The sequence below is a fragment of the Zootermopsis nevadensis genome, unplaced genomic scaffold, assembly GCF_977971745.1.
Source record: "Zootermopsis nevadensis isolate Lab colony 2312 unplaced genomic scaffold, Znev_1.0 Znev_ptg000017l, whole genome shotgun sequence".
NCBI lineage: Eukaryota > Metazoa > Arthropoda > Insecta > Blattodea > Termopsidae > Zootermopsis > Zootermopsis nevadensis.
In genome coordinates, this window is record NW_028259149.1 from 11,289,759 (window position 1) to 11,310,795 (window position 21,037).

The window sequence follows — 21,037 nt, forward strand, 5'->3', positions numbered from 1 at the left end:
GTTGGCCAAAATATCAAGAGTTTTTCAAGTGAAAGATAAGATGCTGATTTTCAACTTTCTGACGTAGGGTAAGTCTTCGTGATTGTCGCAGACGTAATTATGAGACAAATTATGCCAAGGAATATTGGATGTTGCGACACTGTTAACAGTTTCAGAAGAATAATACGTTAAAATTCATTTTAGTATTTTAATCGGATGTTTCATTATATTCATCCATATGAAACACCTGAAGATGGCTATACATCGAAACATGCAGTGTTCTTTCGTGCGTGATAACGATTGTTTGCCATATGCGATACTCAGATTTTATTGTATTACTGTTTGTTCTCGAGTTATATACATGACAGGATGCAGCGTTATAAAACACACGTAAGCCTGCGTACTATGTACAAGAGAAATTCTTTGTTAACTTTGATGCGTCAGACTTGTTTCCTTTTATCGGCAGTCCACATTCATTACAGTCTTCTTCATCGTGTCGAAATGGTAAAAATTACAGACATTTGGGAGGAACACGGACTTAGTCACTTATAGCCTAAATAAATCTACATGCAGTTTCGGGTTATAAACCCGTCTTTAGGTAATCATTAACTATTGCGTGTTACTACACTGTTGTTAAGCACTGGGATTCTGATTGGCTAAAATAGATCCTAAAGGTCACTTAAAATATGTAAGAATTATATAAAATCATGCATACAAACAAAACTGATTACGCATTAAATGGCACTGTGTGTCAAAAGCGTTTCGACCTCAAGAGGTCATCATCAGTGGCAAAAATATTTATTCATTAGTACGTCTTATGTGGCTCACCAGTAAGCTGTCCTGTTTATGATTAAAATATTAGAACGTAAAACAAGCCAAGATGGCGTTTTCGTAATCGTATTAATGTATAGCTGAGAATGACAGCAACTGTCGCAGTGTGTATTCCGTCGAGCGCGGGTGGTAGAGTCAACGCGGATCAAGAGTAGGTATGAATTCTGGAGTTCTGATGTCGTTTTGTGAACCGTCTGGCGGTAATTGTGGCCAAGTGAGTGTTTTAGGCTCCTTAAAATCATATTTCTCTCCCAGATGAGTAACTGTTAACGTTCCAAGGATGACCCTGCATCGGCAACGAAGCAAGAGTGATGTTCACTCAGCAACAGAGTTCGGTCAGTAGAAGTGGAGAGGAGTTTTTGTAGCCCTGGTAATTGATTCGAAAGGGTTGTTCGGCTGTTCTTTTCAGTCGTTTTACGTCCGTCGCTTTTGATTACGGAAACAGCTGTAGATGTCAGATCAGTTACAAATAATTTGAGAAGGCGACAGTGGAAAATGCGAATGGCCCAAATAGGGAAACCGGGATCCGATTCATACTTAATTTATCCCGAATCCGCTTTAGACGTGTTGGGAATATTATATTAATCTGGAATTTCAGGTGAGAGAGACAAAACAGTGCCATAAATGTCATCAGGATGGACGTGTATCGAACTCGGATATATGTCCTTTAGACCATTGGACGTCGAAATTCCTTAGACATTTTTCGATTCATGTCTCATCTGATTTGTAAGCTGGGTCCTGTGAATCTAAATCATACTCTCTGTGCCTGGGTTGTTCGATGCTTTGTAATTGGAACAGAGACACCTGTTGTCGCTGTAGGATTCCTGGAGACTTGTCGCGGTTCCACTATTTTGAGAACTGTTCCCATCAAACAATATTTGAAAACCTTATTCTTTAAAATAATTCATTATCAGGACTTTTTCCATCATCTGTTCTTTAAAACCACGACGTTCACTCCAGTGACAGAGACTAGCTCTATCCAAAGGACCCAACAGAGTAGGCACCTCTCACCTGAAGACGGAGACAGAACCAGCCTCCGAAACGTCTTGGTTTTAAAGAACAGACGATGGAAAAAGTCCTGACAATGAATAATTTTAAGTGTAAGCTACCGTCGTCAAAACCCTTCAGAATTGAATTACTTATTCTTTAAGCATAAGCGCCGTGTGTTTTAAAAAAGGTCCAGCGCGCTTGAAGGCTAATTCAAGCGAATGCTGCAGATGATCAATATCTCGAACCCCGTGCATTCCCGTACCAAAACCTTTGCTTCGCCCTTCCCCCCCCCCCCCTCCTTCCTGTGGATCATGTTCCCAGTGAAGACGAAGATGCGATGTAGTGGGAGGATGTTTTTGTGGTAAACAATACAGAGAGAAGTCTTGATGGCTAATGATCGTTATCTATTCTCTTCCTGCGTGGGACAAAGGTGGAACTTCGTTAATTACCTTTAGTTACCTAACGCTATTCTTTTGTTACCTTATAATGAACCACTTTTCAAGCGCGGCAGCTCGAAGTTAACATTACCTGAGCATAATTGCTTTCCATTTTATGTTTGTTGACTTTGATGATGTGTTTTCCTAGTGGAGGAATATTAAACTTGCACTGAAGGCCGAACGTGATATTATAAGCATTCAGAGTAACTGAGTAACTTTGAGGCTGGGATCGACGGTTATTGTTTCATTAAGAAACTTGAGTATTCACTAATCTCAGCTACTGTTTGTGAGGTAGTAGATAAGTCATTTTGATTTCGAATAAGTTGTCTGGTATGTCAGATAGCAAACGTTTAGGTAAATTGCCATATTTAAATGCATATGAAGGGAATTCCTACTTTTAAATTTTGTTAGATGAAGGATTTAATTTTTGTGGCATTTGTTTTTTATATGTCTCTGGATATATTTACAAAAGCGACGTAGACCACATATAAGAATTTCCTGGGTGGGATTTGTGTTCTTTGTTTGTAGTGCGTAAAACAAACACACAGTAAGGTTGTCGTGAAGTGCTAAATAGATTTCGGCGAAATTATTATAGGGGTTCTGTACCTAATTTTGTTTTTCATATCGGGTATTTTGCAATTCAGCAAATACTTTACGCACGCTAAAACGACATATTCTCTTTGCAGTGTTGCTATGTTAGAAACAATCGATAGCTTTTATCTGCAATAAAGGAACATGGAGGCAACTGAGGTATGGAAAGTCACAGAGAGGGGATTTGTAAAATATAGGCCTGTCTAGGCCTGCAACGTGACTAGCGAAGAATTCTCACGCCTTTGTTTACGGATGGACACGTATAAATTTAAATAACACGACCTCCTGTGTGTGTATTTCTGTCGGTTTTGTTAACGCATTAGTCTGTGTTTTGGTAATGTTGTCCTTGTTCTTTTGCACTACACCATGGAGGCGTGGAGGTGAATGGTATCTTCACGCTTCGGCGTCTTCAGTCGAGGTGAAAGAGCCTCCGGTATCCATTAGAGAGAAGACTTGATGGGTCTCAGAACCCGTCTGGATGTGATGGTGAAGTTGAAAGTACCTGCCTATGCCGGATAACGAACCCTGGTCTTTCATTCCGTATCTAGTCACACTTTTGACTCGTCTATCCCGAGTAATATGATCCTTACAAATTTTGCTAACCGTTACATAGGTCAGTGTGTATTTATTCTTTATAAGAGGAATTCTGAATTTGAATGAGACTGCATTGTGGAAATCCAAACTGAAAACAGCGAGCCACAGGCTAGACACTTGTTGCGCGTTTACCTACCAACCTACGCACCTACCTACCTACCTACCTACCTACCTACCTACCTACCTACCTACCTACCTGTCTCCCATTCGCGAACACCGTTCAGCGATGTCCATTGTAAATCTATTTATGATTGCTTCTCTGAATGTGCATGCTTGAGTCGCGCCTGTAATTTATAGGTTTTGACATCAGTAATTCACAGCCTGTTGAATTATGAGCATAGACAGGTTGTCCTTTCGCGTTACGGCATAGCGATGTAGTATATAAATAGCAAGGAGTGGTCTGTATTGAAAAGAATTAGACAGGCGACAACGTAAGCAAATGCAGTGATTTGTCTGCTGTAAGGAACCCATTCTGTCGGTTGGCGCTCTGGTACCATTATTTCCGTTATGTCCCACGCAAGCCACGGTTGAATTTGTGCGGTAGGCGCTTTCCTGAGAACACGTAAAGAAAGAATTGGCAAGAAGATGAAAGTCTCTGATAATTGTAGACTTTTATGGATATAAAATTGTATTTTAATGTTTTGAGACAAATTTTCCCCCATCGCTCTCCGTCAACCACACGCCTTCCGCTGTGTTGTCTCTTACTCCCTGTTAACTGCGTTGAACTAACGGTGATGGACATGAAGAAGTGGTGCACATTGAGGATGACTGTCTTCTGGGATGTTGCGATGTGTAGTCTGGTAGAGGTTTGGCGCCGTTTGTGAGGAGCTTGCTGCCTTTATCGTATCGTCAAGGTGATAACTCATCATCCTGATGGTGGTAGCAGCGTGCACCTCATAATTGTCGGAAAACGTCTACCAGACCGCCCGTTGCAACATACCAGAAGACAGCCGTCTTCGTACTCACCGTCGTGAGAACCTAAACGATCAAGTGGTACGCATTTTTCAACAGCTTTAAACCGAAAATGTGTAGGTCTCGAAAATTCTGAAAACTAATAATGGTATGCAATTTCGTAATTGTGGAAAATTCCACCGCGTTATACTCTAAATCAGCGTTTCTCAACCTATGGTACTCGTATCCCTGGTGGTACTCGAGTCAGTGTTGAGTGGTACGCAAACTAAGTAAGAAAATCAAAATATAATATTTACATAAATATGTTTTCCCTGAACGCATTTGGTTTGTGGTATATTTAATGTGCTAAATTAGAATTAGTGGTACGCCAGCGAAAAGGGTGAGAACCCCTGCTCTAAATCATTCCTATGCTGCAGGGTGGGTGTGGTAATTGTCTTGCCGCAAGGCGGAGGAAGGCGTTCTTCTGTACCCACCAGGTGGTGCATGTCACTTGACTTGTGCTGGTAAACCGGTGGAGAGATATGATTGTTGTACAGAAGTTTTTGTACTCATGTAAATACATCAATTTGAATTGAGTGTTTTGTGTAGAAAGAAAAATGCCCCTTGCTGGTAACATGCAATATTTCTATCCCTTTAAATTCTAGTTATAACTACGTTACCTGCTTGAACAATCAGTAACTCTACATTTCGCCTACAGATTGTTATGCGTTCTGTATAATTCTTAGAAAAGACATCGATCATTATCAAAGGTAGCATTAACATTTAATCTTAGCAATGTAGATGGACTGTTTCCTTTGCGGTACGGACTGAATTTCTAAATATTATTAGATTAGCCTCGGCTTCAAAATTTTAATGAAGGCTGAAAATTATAAACCATTTGTTAGTATCTTCCAGAGACAATGACATACATCTTAACATTTATCGTATATCAGTTTATTTACTGCGGTGAAGATAACATCAGTTCGGATAATTATGGAAATTTGTACCGTATCAATATTGTTTGTTAATTTACGGCCAATTACAGATACAGGACAGGAATATAGCTATATTCGGATTTATATCGCGTTATGTATATAACATTTATGAATCTGTACGGTCATCTTAATGTGGTTTGACATTCCCCTATCATATTTTCGTTAGAATCCAGTAACCTCATAATTAATTCCATTTGGCAAGGTCTTTTAATTGCTAATGATTATTCAGCTATTCAACAATTTCCAGCCTTTCATGGAATCCAGACCTTCATTGTCGCATTTAAAAGGGCCTTGAGTCACGAATCCAATTGTCTCCCTCCCACCCTATGCAGTTTAATATTATCCTCCAATTTGCGCGTAATTTTATAAGTCGTTTATTCCTCTTGGATTTTCAGACCAAGACGTTTTCGGTTCTCGTCTTTCCCATTCGTGCTACACGTCCCTCACATCACTTCCTCGATTGAGCACTCTAATAATTGGTACAGCTTATCACATTTAACTCCTCGTTAAGTAAATTTCTTCGGCCACATGTTACTTCCTCCCTCGTAGACCGCACTATTTTTATCAGCTTCCTGTTTTCAAATACCTTCGGTGTATGGTTACAATTAAATTTTCTGGTGAAATTTTAGATGACGTATAGTACGTAAACGCAATTGTCAAAACTACCGACAGATACAGGCTAGAAGTGGTCGGTTAATTCAGGATGGGTCTAAACCGAATTCCAACAAATTCCTTAAATGTACGCCGACATAAAGAAAAATGTGAGAAGACCAAAAAACGATGGAAGGACTGTTCTTAGAGTTGGAACAAACTGAATGGCCTAGGCCGCGATGATGATGATGCTCCAACGTACATTTAAGTTAGCACAGATTTTGCCAACGTTGGCTTTTGTTCAGATATCTGTAAGCTTATCAAGAGTGTGATAGACCCACGAAGAATGACATAAATAGGAAGTTATGCCTTCCCTCTTTCTGTTTCAGTGTAACTACAGTGTTCTCAGTCCAGTAGACATTATCTCAGTCAAATTGAGTCTTCTGTACGCCTCAGTCGTCAAATAGACCTTTCTCTTTGCGAGTTACTTTCTAAGCTGTAATATTTGAGGTTTTCACAGCAATTCATCTCCTTGATGACGGAGGCAGTATGACCTCTGAAACGTTGGTAAACATCGACCAGACTACACATCGCAACAACCCAGAAGACGGAAATCTTCATACCCATCGCCCTGAAGACGGAGGCAGCATGACCTCTGAAACGTTGGTAAACATCGACCAGACTACACATCGCAACAACCCAGAAGACAGAAATCTTCATACTCATCGCCCTGATAACGAAGGCAGCATGACCTCTGAAACGTTGGTTAACATCGACCAGACTACACAGCGCAACAACCCAGAAGACAGAAATCTTCATACTCACCGCTGTGTCGCCCTGATGACGGAGGCAGCATGATCTCTGAAACGTTGGTAAACATCGACCAGACTACACATCGCAACAACCCAGAAGACAGAAATCTTCATACTCATCGCCCTGATAACGAAGGCAGCATGACCTCTGAAACGTTGGTTAACATCGACCAGACTACACAGCGCAACAACCCAGAAGACAGAAATCTTCATACTCACCGCTGTGTCGCCCTGATGACGGAGGCAGCATGATCTCTGAAACGTTGGTTAACATCGACCAGACTACACAGCGCAACAACCCAGAAGACAGAAATCTTCATACTCTGATGACGGAGGCAATATGACCTCCGAAACGTTGGTAAACATCGACCAGACTACACAGCGCAACAACCCAGAAGACAGAAATCTTCATACTCATCGCCCTGATGATGGAGGCAGTATGACCTCTGAAACGTTGGTTAACATCGACCAGACTACACAGCGCAACAACCCAGAAGACAGAAATCTTCATACTCACCGCTGTGTCGCCCTGATGACGGAGGCAGCATGATCTCTGAAACGTTGGTAAACATCGACCAGACTACACATCGCAACAACCCAGAAGACAGAAATCTTCATACTCATCGCCCTGATAACGAAGGCAGCATGACCTCTGAAACGTTGGTTAACATCGACCAGACTACACAGCGCAACAACCCAGAAGACAGAAATCTTCATACTCACCGCTGTGTCGCCCTGATGACGGAGGCAGCATGATCTCTGAAACGTTGGTAAACATCGACCAGACTACACATCGCAACAACCCAGAAGACAGAAATCTTCATACTCATCGCCCTGATAACGAAGGCAGCATGACCTCTGAAACGTTGGTTAACATCGACCAGACTACACAGCGCAACAACCCAGAAGACAGAAATCTTCATACTCACCGCTGTGTCGCCCTGATGACGGAGGCAGCATGATCTCTGAAACGTTGGTAAACATCGACCAGACTACACATCGCAACAACCCAGAAGACAGAAATCTTCATACTCATCGCCCTGATAACGAAGGCAGCATGACCTCAGACACGTTGGTTAACATCGACCAGACTACACAGCGCAACAACCCAGAAGACAGAAATCTTCATACTCACCGCTGTGTCGCCCTGATGACGGAGGCAGCATGATCTCTGAAACGTTGGTAAACATCGACCAGACTACACATCGCAACAACCCAGAAGACAGAAATCTTCATACTCATCGCCCTGATAACGAAGGCAGCATGACCTCTGAAACGTTGGTTAACATCGACCAGACTACACAGCGCAACAACCCAGAAGACAGAAATCTTCATACTCACCGCTGTGTCGCCCTGATGACGGAGGCAGCATGATCTCTGAAACGTTGGTAAACATCGACCAGACTACACATCGCAACAACCCAGAAGACAGAAATCTTCATACTCATCGCCCTGATAACGAAGGCAGCATGACCTCAGACACGTTGGTTAACATCGACCAGACTACACAGCGCAACAACCCAGAAGACAGAAATCTTCATACTCACCGCTGTGTCGCCCTGATGACGGAGGCAGCATGATCTCTGAAACGTTGGTAAACATCGACCAGACTACACATCGCAACAACCCAGAAGACAGAAATCTTCATACTCATCGCCCTGATAACGAAGGCAGCATGACCTCTGAAACGTTGGTTAACATCGACCAGACTACACAGCGCAACAACCCAGAAGACAGAAATCTTCATACTCACCGCTGTGTCGCCCTGATGACGGAGGCAGCATGATCTCTGAAACGTTGGTTAACATCGACCAGACTACACAGCGCAACAACCCAGAAGACAGAAATCTTCATACTTTCTAAGCTGTTTTCGTTGCCTTTATCTTTTTATCTCTTATATATTTCTTTCTTCTTTCTTCCATGCTTTTGATATTTCCACGAAACTCATTTTCTTCTTTAATGATTCATAGTACAAATCAGGTTTTATTATGAAGATCCCTTATAATTGTCCTAAATTCCGACACATATTTCTTTACCAAAAATATACATAGCGTTTCTCATACATCACAGATTTTTGGATTACCGAGTTTTTGGACTTTTGTCCATCATCCGATATATAAAAATGTTTTGAGAACCGATGTCTTCGTCCTCTGGTGTAAGAGGGGGCACCTTTACTGTTGGTTCCGCTGAAAGAGCTAGAATTCTAGACGACTCATTAATCAAAATTGTAATACACCATCGTCAGAATGCTTCAGAATCGATCACAAATTTCTGTCCATTGTTAACAGTTGCATTCAGAATAAAGTTCAGTTATTTGTCAGACCTAATGCAACTGTTTCAAGCAGTAATTTATTTTTTATGCTAGTTCTTGCACTTCTAACCTTTTAAACTAGTTCACAACCAGAGTGATTGAAGTGTTCACTAATACGCACATTGTGGCTCGCCGTCGTCTTGATTTTATACTTGCGTTGAGCTCATGTGAACGGATTAAACGACTGATTGGCTGGCTGTGTTGTTCTTTCACACATGTGTAACACCGCAAATTCTGAGACGCGGGCGTCTTTGCGAATCTCATGTTTTTGTTATGGGGCAGGGACCCTACACAGAGGGAGTAAGAAGGGAGATGGGAAATTTGTTTCAAAGTTTTACCCACCGATGGTTATTACTTCATTGCTTTTCGTGTGGTAGAAAATAAATGCTCCTTTACGGAAACTCTTGGCGCTTGTAGTAAATGCAATTAAAGGAGCTTATCTTCACAGCATCATAGTCAACTTTTGTCAGGACGACTTTTTGTCTTATATCTTCTGCATCCCAGTGGAACAGGAAAGTGCACATACGTGAGATCTAAGGTTATCACGCCAAGGAATATGAAGGTGACGCCCTATGGTTTGCAGCATGTAATCTTCGTGATGATAGAAGAATACGTCGGTAAATATCTAGCGGACTGTAAGGTGAAATATCCGAGAAGTTATCTTTAAGAAAACGTAATCAGTGTTGATAACGCAGCTTTGCAGAGAAGACATGGATTTGTTGTTCTGGGTTGTGACGCCGTGTCGACTCGCGTGCAAGTTTCAATGTTTCGGAGATGCGTAGTCTCCATCTTAAGCCCTGAAGATGGAGACTTTGATTTCTTTTTCGGAAACTTTTGAATGTACCTTTGAATGAACACTGCATAACATCCCTAAAGAACATCGACATTTTCACTGCCGTGAGAACCTCATATCTACAGAAGATACGGAATTTAAAAAAATGTTAATGTTGTTGACGCACTTCAGAAATGTAAAATTATGGGTCATTAGGCTTAATTATGTTTGGGTCTAATGTTTTCAGAATCTTGTTCGATGCGTTACATTAATCTTTGTATCTGTGCTGTTAATTACAGGACTCCCAAAACCAGAAATTTGTTGAAATATTAGATATTTTAAATGGAGTCAAAAGAAATTCATTTAGTGTAATGCATTGTCATACTTTACGAGCATATTCCACATAAGGTTTTAAAACAAAATTACTTTGTGAGATTTAAGGTTCTCACGGCGTCCTGTCTTCTGGGTTCTTGCGATAAGTCGTCGCTCTGATGACGGAGGCGACTAGTACCTCAGAAGCGTCGGTAAACATTTACTGAACTACACTGAGCAACAACCCAGAAGATAGCTATCTTCTATGAAATTACTGTTTGCATCATCCATTGCTGTTTTTGAAGAGACATCATAAGCAGATTTAAGAGTAGCGCCAGGGGGCTATCCACTTAGGCTATCTATTCAGACGCGGTACATACATGCATCATAGAAGGCTTTCTTCTTGTGATCGATGCTGCTTTGAGCAAGTCTGCGATTAGCCACTCTTACGGGGATGCATGCATACTGACAAAGGCGTTAGATTCTAGGAAGTTGTTACTGCTGCATGCACACTTGAATGCCTATAAGCCCTTGAAACTACTAATTACTTCAGGCGACATTTACGTTTCTGGAAGTAAGCAGCTTAGTCCACATCGCCACAACGAACGTAGCGGTTGTTGGCTAGCGCTCCTGCTCAGATACTGTCTAATTTGACTTAGGTTGTCGTAGGTTTTCAAGGTATTTCCAGTCTGATGCTTGGATAGTGCCTTAAGTAGACCACTGCCGCTCCCTTAAATACGATTTCCAAATCATCATTCACCTTCGGGGTCTGCATTGACCGCGCGGTCTGAGGCGTGGGCCTTGTGCCGCTTGGTCGCTGGGACCGTGGGTTCGAATCCCACTCAAGCCATGGATGTTTTTCTGTGTTGTGCTGTCCTGTGTACAGGTAGAGGCCTTGGGACGGGCCGATCCCTCGTCCAAGGAGTCCTACCGAATGTCTATAGATCGAGCCAATGAAAAGTTGGGACCCGCAGTGCTCAGGCACTTGAAGAACGGGTCGTTCCCAGTATCCCCAGCATTCATCTTCACCTTGCGATTAGACTTTATGCAACTTACACAGTTGAAATTGTAAAGTGACCCAACAAGCAATCAGTAACCACCAACACTGTTGATTAAATAAATGGCTGGAATAGCAGGCGATCCCTTTGCATAACTCGATGTGTAGTCTGGTAGAAGTTTACCGACGTTTCAGAGGTTCTAGAAGACAGCTATCTTTGTACTCACGGCCTTGAAAACCTCAAATCGAACCGTTCTGAACTGGACAGTCCAAAAACTGACTGTGCATGGGCATTCTTGTTCGATAAGAGCGGGTAATTTGCTCACCAACTGAGTGTCAACTTCCTATGAAACTCTGTACTCCACTTCTGCCATTTGTTCGTTCGTTATTTGTCGCGTAGAATTTAGAAGAAAACTGTTATGTGCATTCTTTCATTGTTTTCAATTTGGTTTGTGTTTCAGGACGTACAGATATTGAAGGCTCTGGTGCTTGGCGAAGAGGAGCGTGGTCAGAGCCAGTACCAAGTGATGTGCTTCTTGTGCCACTTCCAGAAGGGGGAATTTATTTCCTCTGACGCAATGTCCAAACTGCGGCAGGTGAGATGATCAAAAGAGACCATTGCGAGAGTCTTTATTTGTTCGTGCAGTGGATGAGAAATAAGACTGGACGTTTCCCAAATGGGATTATCCTTCGCCGAGGTTGTGAATCTGGGATGTGAAATTCGAGGCAGATTCTGAGCAGTTTGATTGCACATTTTGCTTGCCTACTTAATTATATGTAATATTAGTAACAAAGCTTCGAATATCAAATTACGTGGATTTTCTTTAATTAAAATCTTGAATGAAATTCCTCCTGGTGTTTGTTTGTTGTTGACTAGTTATAAGATTAAAGTTAAGATCCTTAAACTTTTGCCGACATGGTATTTGCAGTCGTTTCGTTTCAGAACTTTGGAACTTGAAAGAAACCGCAGTGCGGAACCGTTTTTGAAATCCCATTACTCAGACGGATAGACTATATAGCCTGTAGCGTGGAGTGATACGATTATTAACGAATAATTGGAAAGGAAACAGCCATAATTTGATTTAAAGTACTGTTCTGGTATTCTGAGGAAGACCAACAAAACCTTAGCCAGGGTAACCGATATGATGTCCAAGAGCTGGTTCTGGGACCCCTCGAACATAAAGTGGGAGCACCAATCACACGGCCGCGACGTTCGGCTCCCATCTTTCGTGTCTGAGAGCGAAATTCCTAATTCTTCAGACCTATGGCGTATGGTCGTGCTTTTGTCTGTATTTTAAGTCTACGTTTTTCACGATAATTTATTAAGGGCGTAATGATTTGGCCAAGGTGTGAAAGGGGTTGGAATTGGTTTATTATTCTGGACGCAGATTAGAGAGGCGTGTGTTACTGGAATACTGAGGAGAATGTTTGCACCTTAGAGGTAAAGGCGTGGGGGAAATTGCATAACGGCGAGCGTAATGTTTCTGCTATTGATGTAGATTGTTAGGGTCATTTAATGAAATTGGATTAGTTGGAGCGTGTCGCTTGCGTGGGAAAATTACGTGGGAAGACACTTGAAGGGGGTATTACAATCGATGTTCAGAGAAACAAGTTGTGTAAGTATGCACTGGATTCCACTACCTTTAGACAATGTTTAAAAAACAATTTTTTGTTATGTCGGTGTTGAATTACTTGATCAAGTGTTTTACTGCCACCGTAGAAGAATTCTGTTCCTAACTAACTAACTAACTAGATGGCTTACTGAACCCGAAGGTTCATCACCGAATTAACCAAAGCCCTCCACCGGACCCTGTCCTGGGCCAACAAAATCCAGTTTCCTTCAACTCCTATCGCCCATAGATCCCGCCTGAGATTATCCTCCCATCTACGTCTAGGTCTCCCCAGCGGTCTCTTCCCCTCAGGCTTCCCAACCAAAGAATTCTGTTCCACTAACTTTAATTAGTGAGACAGTCAGTGAGTTAATAATTTGGTTACTTTGTCGTTTAATTATGAAAGGCTTGTGGTTATCTGAAACGCATCTCGAATTGTTGTAAGAGCCCGGAAAGTCCAATCAGGAGAGTCACGTGCTAAAGCTGAATGGCACGGCCTGTAGTGACTTAATATTCTCAGCCACGGTCCACCCAGATTTTGTCTAAGGGGTGCAGGGCACTGTTTAACCTGGAACAAAGATGGCGAAGCGTGAAATTGACCTCTTAAGAGAGGTTTACAATGCGTTGAGTTCACTTTTCCATTGACCTTTCTTGGCAGTTTACTAAGGCTCAAGGGAAACCTTATTTTTACTTATTTCTGCTACACAGTAGTTCGACGACAGCTGTTGAGCGTGTTCGAAGTAAAGCCTGAAGTCCTGCTGACTACGTGTTTCGGGCTGAGGGAGTGATACATTCAGTACTGATATCAGTTTGACTTCTCAGTTCTTCCGATTACTTTGACGCTTGATTTGCATGTCAACAGAAAAACCCCGGAACGATCCGGACGCCGGAGGAAGATAAGGGCAGGGAAAATTTCACGATGGACCTGTTCGTCAACGTGGGGAAGTCCGGAGTCATATCTCGCCACATCTCGAGCCTGTGCGGTGAAGCAGGGGATGCCACCTACACGAGGGAAGCCGACATCAAGATGTGGGCCTCTCAGCCTGGTGAGTGCACGCGACAGACTAGTATCATGCAGGGTCATATTTGTTCTAAAAATATTATCTGATTTGATACCAGTATGTTAATGAGAAACTCTGGAGGCTTTATTAACGTAATCATGTGTCATCGACAGAAATTATTTGTTATTTCTGTTGCCCCATGTTTTCAACGGTGCTTCTACCCGTGTATTTGTATGTGTGTAATCTGAAAATATTTTAGAATTTGTCAAATAAATATTATTTTTCGCACAAAGAAGACTGGATGCATAAAGCAAGCGCAACGTATTTGTACACGCAGTGTAAGGTAAATACTGAAAGGAACAAGGTAGCCGAAGTGTAGAAATGAGGAAATTACGTAACGAGCAGCTTGCGTGATCTGTCTCTTTACCTAATGTTGTTAGGGTAGTTAAATGGAAGAGGTTGCGGGGAATGGTCTTAGAGCCCAGACATTATCACATGCAGTCATAAGGAAATTTGTTGTTATTATGTGAATTAGATTGTGTGGGCGTGGATGACGGTCAGGTGGCACGCGTAGTGACGGCGGTTTTGAATCTTCAGATGTGAATACCAATCTTTTAGTTCGTCAGTCAGTTAGTTTCCTGAATACAGAGACTAGTTTCATGAACTCTTCTAACTAGGGAATTATTTTTACTTGTGGTAAAGATGCGCGTTATTTTTCTTTTATTTGTGTCTCCTATTGTGTTGAATTATTATTTTTTCGGCTGTTGTTTATAGTGGAACTGTAGTGTAACCGTCCACTGCTCGTGGCCTCGTGACAGCTACCTTATCAGGGTGTAGGATTGTTAGGGGCTAGCTAGCTAGTCGGGATGTAGCTCTTGTCTCAGGTCGTGTTAACGGCCTGATCACACCAGCCAATAATGATTCGGATTGAAGTTGGAAGGCACTACTATTTATTTCTATACAATATACAGTTTCCAGTATGTCCTAGAACCTCCGCTATCGCGACTTCAAACAAGAGTGAGTCTCTACCCTAATTTTCTTCGGCGCCTGGGTCCCGGGCTTGGTGCAAAGCACCCCCCGCTGTCAGAGAGAGACCTCTCACGGACCGCCCAACATGATCCTCCACACTTGCTCCTAAAGGCACTTCTTTGTCTGTCGTAGACGGAGTCGAAATCGGATTGTTACCCAGATGGCCTAAACATGACTTCTAGCTCTTAGGGCTGAAGTCCACCCTTGTTCTCTGCAGGTGGTGCTAGAATCTTACACAAAGGTTTTGAAATACTGGAAACACACACAAAAGAAAAACTAACAAAACCTAACTACTTCCAGATGAGCGGTTACAGTAGTTTGAAATCGTATGGTAGGAACTTCGATTTATTAACTATTACGCCGTGTGGACTGGCATTTAGATACCAACGTTTCGGAGAAACATGCTGTCTCCTTGAAGATGAAGCGGTTTCTCCGAAACGCTGGGATAGACAGTGAAAATTGACGAATGGAATAATGACTGATAAAAAAACTTTTTACTTTGCTATTATAATGTTAATTGTACAAGTTTTTCGTATGCCTACTTTTGTTCGTAGGTAGTGACCATGAAAAGCTTTGATCTGCCTGATAATAGATTATCTCCTTTTGTTATCGGTGACATTTATCTGAACAAATTTGTTTTGAGAGCTGGACGTGTTTCCTCGAAGTATTTTCAGATCCAGCTTTGTCCATCAATGGTGCTGTTTTAATCAGCGGATTGTGAATCCACTAAGAATTTTATCTAGTAATGTGGACCAAGTTGTTGTTGCTGTAGAAATGGGGACTTGGTTTGGAATATGGGAATATAAAAGGGATAGGGAGGGGCTTGAGCAATCAATAGGAAGATGTGCGTGCAGTGAGTTGAAACTACTTAGCTGAGTGCGGCGAACTATAAATTTCGTTTTGAGGAATAGAACTTTCCTCTTCATCGTGGATGGCAGGAAACACAGATACAGTTCGTATCCAGAACAGTCTCCTGCGTCTTGGGAATGGTTTGGAAATGTAGTTACACTCTGGAAGTAGCCCACAGCGAGCAATCCCTCTCATGTTGCCGCTTTAGTGCTCATTTCAGCGGAAACGGAACAAATTTGTTTAGCAGCTTTTTCATCTCCTTTCTCCTTCCGATGCAACTATGATTCTCATTGAATGGCGTTTTTATTTATTTGCGTTATAAATTCTGTAGGAACTAAGGAAAAACTGTGTAATACAAGGTTCAATATTCCAGAAGACAAGTCATCTTGAGTCACTCAAACCCTCCCCAACCCTACGTCACTATACAGGACCTCGGCAGTGTATTAATCGTTGTTAAGCAACTCGCCAAAGAATGCAAACTAGTTGAGCTACTATGAAGATTTCTGTCTTCTGGGTTGTTGCGCTGTATAGTCTGGTCGATGTTTACCAACGTTTCAGAGGTCATACTGCCTCCGTCATCAGGGCGATTCATCGACCATACTACACAGCGCAAAAAACCCAGAAGACAGAAATCTTCATACTCACCTCTGTGAAAACCTCAAATCTTACGTATTCGAGCTAGTTCGCATTCTTTGGCGAGTTGCTTAACAACAATTAATACACTGCCGAGGTCCTATATAGTGACGTAGGGTTGGGGAGGGTTTGAGTGACTCAAGATGACTTGTCTTCTGGAATATTGAACCTTGTAGTCTAGTACACGGTTACAGGCGTTTCAGAGCTGCTTTGCTGCCTCCATCATCAGGTCTTCCAAAAGACAGTCATCCTCATATTCTCCGCCGTGAGATCCTGTAAACCTCACCTTAATAAATGTTGCATCATTTTGGAAGTTTTATTACCGCATACAATTTGAGTATGTTGTCCAGTGTTATAGTAGTAGTTCCACTATCGTTTCGACTTGACAATTTCCCATGGTCGCCATATTGTTAGCTATGAAAGTAGAAAATTTAAAAGTATAAAATTTGGATTCTACTAGTTGCATGACGTTCGTACGAAGTCCCGTGAAAATCTACCTAAAATTCAGGAATTTCATTCTGTATGTATCGTTACGCGCGAGATTTCACGCTTTTGCTTTCGATAGATGAAATCGTAGATGCTAAAGCAACGAACTAGGCAAGCGCAGACAATTTAATAAACCTAAGGTTGGTAGCAGTGCAAAGAAATCAATTGAGTTTAAATTAGATTTATCATTCGTATCTACGAAATAGGTCTCTGGAGCCAATTTAGTTTACTGTTTGTGTCGGTAGTTTCAGGAAGACTGTGTAGCCCTACGCAAAATGTTAACCCGGCCTCACTCAATCCTTCACAGACGTTATTTTCGTCTGCTGCGTAGTCCTATCAGCAATCTATCATCTGCCTTTGGCACTTTTGTGAGGGAAAGGACTATCTATCATTGGAGGAATAAATTGCCCGCCCTCGGGCTTCAGGAACACTGTTTCACACCTTCTGTACGTTTAGGGGTAATATAATGCACTCTTTTTAACAGAATTTCCTATTTGTAGTACGACTATTTTAAGTATAATTGTAAGTAGTGTATGATGGTTGCTTTCCAAAACGACAGTTTCAACACTAGAATGTTCTTCATATCATATCCTGCCATTGTAAACCAATATACGTACTCCCATTGTCACAACCGTCCCGAGACCAATCTCCCAAATGCTTCGAGATTTTATGTTCTCACCGCGCTGAACATGTCGGTTGTGATCTGGTTTGAGACCTCATGAAATCTTACAGGTGATTACGAACGTTTTGTAAGGACATACAGCCTTCATAAGAGGGGTTGAAGTGAACTCCGAAGATGGATACGGTACGTTTCTTTAAAATTTTTAACTATACGTTGTCACAGCTCAGAAGACCACAATATTCTTGGTGTATTGTGAGGTTACGCCACTGAATTTCTATATGCGTTTCTTTGTACCAGCTGCACGCACAAAACGTCGCCTCGAAAATTTTTACACCCGACGTGTGAAGTGTTTTTCAAAGGTACGCTCAGAGTTTTGAGAATTCCATCATATGGCACTTGCTTATTCCGAATGATTCACATAGGGCCTATGGTAAATAGCATATTAAACATTCATCCATCGTTCCATCTTTATATGTAAGATTAATTTATATTTAAGTAATAGATCTTAAATTGTTAATAGTTACCTTGAGGGCCTACTTCTGTGTTTACAGGGGTCCGCCATTGTTGAACATCCTCTCACCCAGTTTAATATTTTCCCATCCACGTCTAGATCTCCAGAGTGGCCTTTTTCCTTTAAGATTTCGGACCAAAACTTTCTGAGCATTTATCGTTTTCATACCTGCTACGTTCCCTGTCCGTCTTAAAATGTTAATGCATTCAGGTAATAGAAATAGATTTTTTCATTGGTACAGAATCGCTTGCCTTTGGATTTTTTTAAAATAAGACGAACAGTTGGAAAATTAAACCTTTTTTTAGCTTTTCATTTGGGTCAGTACTCTGTATTGAGTTATGTCTACCGAATTGAATTCAGGATTTAATTCGCCCTTGGTACGAAGAACGTTTTATTTCTGTTGAATGAGAATTGCCTTTCTGCAAATAATCTTATTAGTTTCTGCTAGCGTCTCTTTCCTTTTTTCATCGTTTAAACCTGATTTAATTTTTGTATCACGTAGAATCATCGACGAACAGCATATTGTGCTTTATTATGCATTTCTTCTTAAGTATTAAGTCTGAAATTTTATACGATCCACTTCATAAGGACAAGGAAATCTTGGCCGTGAAAAGAAGAAAATCGGCACTGGGTCATTTGGCTTGATTTGTGCCCTAGAGGAACTTAATGTCTTAATACTACAGCTACGTGTAGCATGCAGTATTTAAGATATTTTCCTTTCTTGAGAGAAAGTTTGTAATTTTGGGATTCTTACTGTGTTAATATTTTGTAATAAAAATACATGACAAAATCTGTGGAGGACATGCATTACGAATTGGGGAAATAAGAAACGTGTACAAAATTTTAGAAGGAAAACCTTAATGGAAGAGACCATGTGGGAAACACTGGCATAGAGGGATAGGTAATATTAAACTTCTGGTTTACAAAATTGTTATATCTGCATGAAGTCAGAATGAACGTATAGATACACTCGAGAAAAACACGTAAACATAGACTGTGTTGGCCATGTTACTGTCCGTCAGTGTAGTCTGCTATTACAGGTGTTAATTCCTTCTGGCAAGGAAAGAACTGTATAGAACATTCTTTATTTTGGTAATAATTATTCATCTGGAATGCATTGCTTGCTGTGCTGCATGTAAGACAATTTAAATGATATTGAATTTTTGAACATTAAATTCCACGTGTCAGTTCACACCTGCGTCTGTTCAGAGATTACTAGCGTCTGAGAACGTGTTCCAGTTTAAACTCCCATTTTTCATGTATTGGTATGGACCGATCTTTATTTACATTTAAATGCTATGAAAATATGCGTCTGTGGACCCTTGGACGGTGATCATTTGTTTTACAGCCACGTGTTTGATCGATTTGCTTCCTATAAAGGCATGTAGGCCACTGCTAGTTTTTATGTGAGCTCGGATTTGGGCTGAAGATCGGGTGCAGTCCTGCCGTCAAGTCGGACCGGCGCTTTACGGCTGCGTTGTCTGGAAAACTCACGGACCGAACGTCGTGATCGAGCGGTTATCACTCATGCTTCGTATTCGAAAGACCATGACTTCAAATCTCGGCTCGGAGATTAGCTGCCCTGGCCAATGTGTTCATTATAATAGAGAAGACCTTATTAAATGGATCAAATGTAATCCGAGTTACGTCACGAAAACACAATCAGGGAGATTCGCAGTAGAAACCCCAGAAACGTCTGCCAATTTCTACTAGACAGAAGACGTTATCATCACGCTCGCCGCCGTGAGAACCTGAAATCTCGCTAATGTTTATTGATTAATGACGTAACACTGCAGACTGGATGGCTGTTGGTGAAGAATGTATTAGGGGCGATGAAGATAGGGATCATGTCCTGCTCCAGTAATTTGCTTGAAGGGAAACCACGAAAAGCGTCAGAATGCCTCTAGGCCAGTTTGGCCAATTTGAAACGACCGGAATACGAATCAATAGTTTAAGCACTGAACAGCAACGTTCGACACGTTTGGTAAGCCACGAACAAGAGATTATTATTATTATAATGATAAATGAAATAAACATATTTTACGAATCGATTTGGATGTGTTAATAGAACGGTTATGTTTTATGTAATGCAGCGAAATGTGTTTTATCATTTTAATGAGATTTGATGTTCTAACGCCGGCGAGTATAAAAGTGGCTGTCTTCTGGGTTGTTGCACCGTGTAGTCTGGTAGAAATTTACTGACGTTTCAGAGGTGCTTGCGATGATGTCTCTGATGTTGCTGACAGTAAGTACCTCTGAAACGTCAGTAAACTTCTACCAGACTACACGGTGAAATATCCCAGAAGACAGCTGTATTATTATTTCATCGTAATTTTTGTGATATAATACATTTCTGTTCTTCAATATTTACAAGATGTAGAAGTGTCTTATGTACCAGTGTACCAAAACATCATGTTCATGCATTTTTTGTGGGCGATAAACTGTGATGAATTTTATTCTTAAGCAAAGAATTTCTTGTAAGATTTGAGGTTTTCACAACGGTGAGTATGAAGATTTTTGATGATGGAGGCAGTATGACCTCTGAAACGTTGGTTAACATCGACCAGACTACACAGCGCAACAACCCAGAAGACGGAAATCTTCAAAGAATTTCTTGCGTAGAGGAGATTCCTCTGACTTCAAGTCAGCTTTTTGTACGCTGTAATAAAGCCTGCCTTGGCCTCTTCCTGTTGATTTTCTCAGGCGTTCTCATTACTTCTTGTTAAAGCGTACATGCAGTGTGTGTTGGCCCCACACATCTTGACTGCCGAGGTCATTTCTATCTGCAGAATGCCCTCATAAGATCTAATTCTCCGTGCACTTTAACACCTCCCAAATTTGTTTTTTCCTGGCTTCTTCGGTCGTTCCTACAGTTTTATAGGCAGCAACAAAGACTCTCACCTAGTGGGAGCGCAGTCTTTTAATGCAAGGTTGTTTGCTGTGGTAGCGGCTTGGGCGTAAAGATTGCTTCAGTAGAAGCTGTAAAGGTCATTGTCGTCCATCTGGGATTCACCTAAGAGCCAAGGTTTCGTTATTTGTCGGTAATTCCTGGGAGGCTATTAACGTAGCGGTTTAAACTTATCTGCCTGAATTACACTATTTCAACGTTAGAGTCGTTTATCCATTGAAATCTACAACTTAGAATGTTAAATTCAGTGCACTGAGAGGGAACCGATACTCCCAAGAGAATCCA

The 21,037-nt window shown here is 41.4% G+C and overlaps 1 protein-coding gene across 1 annotated transcript in view; it reads left to right on the forward strand.

Moving 5' to 3' along the window:
* Positions 1–21,037, forward strand: part of oaf (BRICHOS-like domain-containing protein out at first) — a 110,739-nt gene that overhangs the window by 53,857 nt on the left and 35,845 nt on the right. Inside the window, exons 3-4 of the mRNA XM_022072619.2 lie at positions 11,565–11,699; positions 13,576–13,759. Of these exons, the coding sequence (XP_021928311.2) occupies positions 11,565–11,699; positions 13,576–13,759 (319 nt within the window). The remainder of the gene's footprint in view (positions 1–11,564; positions 11,700–13,575; positions 13,760–21,037) is intronic.